Source organism: Montipora capricornis, chromosome 7 (assembly GCF_036669925.1).
Source record: "Montipora capricornis isolate CH-2021 chromosome 7, ASM3666992v2, whole genome shotgun sequence".
NCBI lineage: Eukaryota > Metazoa > Cnidaria > Anthozoa > Scleractinia > Acroporidae > Montipora > Montipora capricornis.
In genome coordinates, this window is record NC_090889.1 from 11503491 (window position 1) to 11508490 (window position 5000).

Genomic DNA, 5000 nt, shown 5'->3' on the forward strand with positions numbered 1-5000 from the left:
CATTCATGAAGAATGCCGCCGCAACATCTGGCTCCCCTAAGAGTTCAACCGGCAGAAAACTCTTACAAACAAATTATCTAAAAAAGATAGTTCTCCGTTCTCTGAAATCAACATGGCTCCTCTGGCTGGGATTCAAACACCCGGTCTATACGTCTTTCTCAAGTATCAGGATAAGCTTGTCAACTGGGCGATCAAGGAAAGTTGCTCCTGTGGTAACCTTGACAGACCGTACATATCCTTCTTCGTCAGGGTAAGTGTGGACAATACGGGCCAAAGGCCATGGTTCCGTGCTACACGGTCATCAACGATCAGGACCAGGTCTCCCTTGTCAAAGTTTCTCCTGGGACGATTCCATTTTGATCTTTGCTGAAGGCATTGAACGTATTCTCTTCTCCATCTTGACCAAAATACGTTTGCAAGGTACTGGACCCTCTTCCATCTTTTGCGAAGATAAACATCTTCTTTCTGGAAGTTTCCAGGAGGGGGTAGTACGACTTTAGACTTCATCGTCAGGATGTGATTCGGTGTTAGTGGGTCTAGATCTCCTGGATCACTGGAAGGAGTGGTGAGAGGTCTGCTGTTTATAATACACTCTACTTCTGCCATCAGAGTTCGAAACGATTCGTCGTCAAGGTTACGACCATGTTCTCGCAGCATTAAGGCGGTGAGGATTGAGCGGACTGAGCGTATTTGTCGTTCCCAGACGCCACCCATATGCGACGCAGACGGTGGGTTTTGCTTCCATTGCACCCAATCAGCTTTGAATTTCGTGCATAAACTTCTCTGGATTGCGTTGTTGTCCATCTCTGATATCGCTCTTTGCAATTCTTTCTCTGCTCCGGTAATATTTGTTCCTTGATCGGATCTGATTTCACGTACAGGCCCTCTTCTTGCTATAAAACGTCGCAAGGCATTTAGAAAGGAATCTGTTTCCAGGGAGTTTGCCGTCTCTATATGTACAGCTCGACTAGACAAACAGGTAAATAACGCACCATAACGCTTCAATTCCTTTCTTCCCTCTTTAATGTAGAATGGGCCAAAGTAGTCGACGCCACAGTAAGTGAATGGAGGTGCTGGGGCAATCCTTTCTTTGGGAAGATCGGCCATCCTTTGCTCACCAACTACACCACGAAGCCGCCGACAAGTCACGCATTTGGAAATGAAGTGCCTCACAACGGAATTGGCGTTTATGATCCAATATCGACTTCTGAGCGTGCCCAAAGTGATGCCGCGACCAGAATGCGCAACCTTCTCATGTGCATCTCTAATGATCAGATCTACTACGAAACTCTTCTTGGGGAGGATGATGGGATACTTGAAATTATCGGGAAAGACTTGCGATCTGCTGAATCTGCCCCAACGCGCAACAGGCCGTTCTGGTCAAGAAAAGGATCAAGGCGATATAACGTACTGGTTTTCTTGATTTCCGCTTTCTTGACTCTCACGAGGTCGCGATTCTTCTGACGCTCTTCTCCTTGAATCTTGCGCAGGGCTTCAGATTCTTTAGGAAACGCACATCCTTGTACCAATTTGAGTATGATTTCCTCGGCGCGTTGTAATTCCTCAACTTTTAAGGGTTGGCTGCTCAATTTTTCTGCTGCTCTGCGTGTTTCCAACGGCGTTTGCACATGAGCTAAAAACTGCTTGAGGCGAAGTATCCGGGCCACGCATCGTTTCATGCGGTTCCAATTTGAGAAACGCGCGAACCTGGTCAAGATTTCCTCCTTTTCATCAGAAAACGGTGGCATGTGTTACAACTTTCTTCACTTCAGGATCATCGGCAAAGACTGCGTCTAAATCGCAGGGAAACGTAGGCCATTCACTCTCGGGATGCCACAAAAAATCTGGACCTCTGACCCATCGATGTCGTTTAGTTATCTGATTGCCCTCCAAACCACGTGATGCGTCATCAGCCGGATTATTTTCGGAGTCCACATGCCTCCATTGGATAGGATCTGTCTCATCTCGAATTCTTTGCACTCGATTTGCCACAACACGTGAAAACGCTTCGTTTCGTTTCTAATGTATTTCAACACGGTGGTACGAAGTCGATATTGGATCATAAACGCCAATTCCGTTGTGAGGCACTTCATTCCAAATGCGTGACTTGTCGGCGGCTTCGTGGTGTAGTTGGTGAGCAAAGGATGGCCGATCTTCCCAAAAGAAAGGATTGCCCCAGCACCTCCATTCACTTACTGTGGCGTCGGACTACTTTGGCCCATTGCCCATTAACCTGGAGGGAAGGCGAAAGGTGACACTTGAAGCGTTATGGTGCGTTATTTACCTGTTTATCTAGTCGAGCTGTACATATAGAGACGGCAAACCACTCCCTGGAAGCAGATTCCTTTCTTAATGCCTTGCGACGTTTTATAGCAAGAAGAGGGCCTGTACGTGAAATCAGATCCGATCAAGGAACAATATTACCGGAGCAGAGAAAAGAATTGCAAAGAGCGATATCAGAGATGGACAACAACGCAATCCAGAGAAGTTTATGCACGTTCACGATTCAAAGCGGTGATTGGGTGCAATGGAAGCAAAAACCCCACCGTCTGCGTCGCATATGGGTGGCGTCTGGGAACGACAAATACGCTGAGTCCGCTCAATTCTGACCGCCTTAATGCTATTCATCCGAGAACATGGTCGTAACCTTGACGACGAATCGTTTCGAACTCTGATGGCAGCGAAGTAGAGGTGTATTATAACAGCAGACCTCTCACCACTCTTCCGGTTGATCCAGGAGATCTAGACCCAATAAACACCGAATCACATCCTGACCGATGAAGTCTAAAGTCGTACTACCCCCCTCCTGGAAACTTCCAGAAAGAAGATGTTTATCTTCGCAAAAGGTGGAAGAGGGTCCAGTACCTTGCAAACGTATTTTGGTCAAGATGGAGAAGAGAATACGTTCAATGCCTTCAGCAAAGATCAAAATGGAATCGTCCCAGGAGAAACTTTGACAAGGGAGACCTGGTCCTGATCGTTGATGACCGTGTAGCACGGAACCATTGGCCTTTGGCCCAGTATTTGTCCACACTTACCCTGACGAAGAAGGATATGTACGGTCTGTCAAGGTTACCACAGGAGCAACACTTTCCTTGATCGCCCAGTTGACAAGCTTATCCTGATACTTGAGAAAAGAAGTATAGACCGGTTGTTTGAATCCCAGCCAGAGGAGCCATGTTGATTTCAGAGATCGAAGAACTATCTCTTTTAGATAATTTGTTTGTAAGAGTTTTCTGCCGGTTGAACTCTTAGGGGAGCAGATGTTGCGGCGGCATTCTTCATGAATGAACTCTTTTGTTTTGGAACATTTTTTGTGTGTCACGCTTGCATGTCGTTTTCATTATTATTCTGTTAGTTTCTCCTGCATAACTTTGTCTATTGTTCCTTAGTTCATTAGTATAAATTCGCGTCTTTGCTTTTATTCACTCTCGTTTGTGCTTTGGAGGATACAGTTTTAGGTTTTGCGTTTTTTTTTTTCCTACATCGCCTCGTTTTTATCCGTTTTAAAGGCCATATAAACGTTTCAAACGTATCGATTATTGCTTTCGCATAGCTTTTCGCAACGTTCACCGCAGCGCCAGTTCTCTTTAAACTAAGGATATTTGACATTAAAGAAGAACTTTAGTTAACGCGTTGGAGCAACTGGTTTTTGGCCCTTCATTCGTTTAAACGTTGCGAAGCGGTCTAACGCTTGATCATCTCCTTGTTTAACATAAGGCCAATCTTCAATCTTCTTAATGTAAGCGTTCGAGATTTTGTACGGATCTCCATACTCTCTACCAAAAGCTTCATAGCCTCGGTATAACCATTTTGTCCGTTCAGGTGGAGGCATCCTTTAATCAGCTCTTTCGGTTCTCCTTCCACGTACTGCTCCAAGTAACGTAGGCGGACATCGTTTGACTTCAGTTTACTCTCAATTTGCGACTCAAAGGTCCTGACAAACGTGAAGAAATCGAGGGGGTTGCCGGTGAACTTGGAAATGGTTAATGTGGGCAGAAGAAGGGTCTGCTGTTGCTGTTCAACCAAGAGCTCTGTTAATCTGTTTTGCTGGGCTGAGAACTTCTCTGACGCCTTTGGGAATGTTCTGGTTTTCACCACGCTTCACTTCAAACTCTGGAGCCAACAGGTTCGGCCATGAGCATTGCGCTGCAACTGGTTCTAATTGCACAGGGCGATTCGAGCGAGGAGGAAGCGGATTGACCTGTGGATCCCGCATAGCTGTTGGCGGTGGATGAATGGTTGCCTCAGACAACTTCCTCTCAAAGCTAGAATCACGGTCTTGAAACTCAGCATACGCCCTTTCGCGCGCTTGGGCCACTGCTAGCTGCTCTTCCAAGTGTAAACGCTCAGCTCTTTTCTCTAATTCTTGTCTACGCTCTAACATCGCAAATTTCGCCATGAGTTCGGCAGTCTTGGCTCTTTCTTTCGCCCGACCGGAGGGCAATTGATGACTTAGCGACGATCCTTTTGTGAGGCGAGACGAGCCAGTAAGATTTGAACAATTTGATCGGCTTTCCAAGCTGTTTTCTATTTTCTCCTTCGCGGAAGAAGAAATCCACCGTTCTGTTTGTTCGATAAAATTTATCATCTCGGTGCTTCGTTTTGCGACGTACCTTCGTACTGAAGGTACACCTTCAGTACGAAGGTACTGAAGGTGTACCTTCGCGCGTTTCTCAAATTGGAACCGCATGAAACGATGCGTGGCCCGGATACTCGCCTCAAGCAGTTTTTAGCTCAATTTTTCTGCTCTGCGTGTTTCCAACGGCGTTTGCACATGAGCTAAAAAACTGCTTGAGGCGAAGTATCCGGGCCACTCATCGTTTCATGCGGTTCCAATTTGAGAAACACGCGAACCTGGTCAAGATTTCTTCCTTTTTCATCAGAAACGGTGGCATGTGTTACAACTTCTTCACTTCAGGATCATCGGCAAAGACTGCGTCTAAATCGCAGGGAAACGTAGGCCATTCACTCTCGGGATGCCACAAAAAATCTGTACC

The 5000-nt window shown here is 46.2% G+C and overlaps 1 protein-coding gene across 1 annotated transcript; it reads right to left on the bottom strand.

The window, feature by feature from the left end:
• Positions 1-165: 165 nt before the first annotated feature.
• LOC138055618 (uncharacterized) lies at positions 166-1107 on the bottom strand. Its single transcript, XM_068901511.1, has one exon. The coding sequence runs from the start codon at positions 1105-1107 to the stop codon at positions 166-168; it is 942 nt and encodes a 313-aa protein (XP_068757612.1).
• Positions 1108-5000: the final 3893 nt, after the last annotated feature.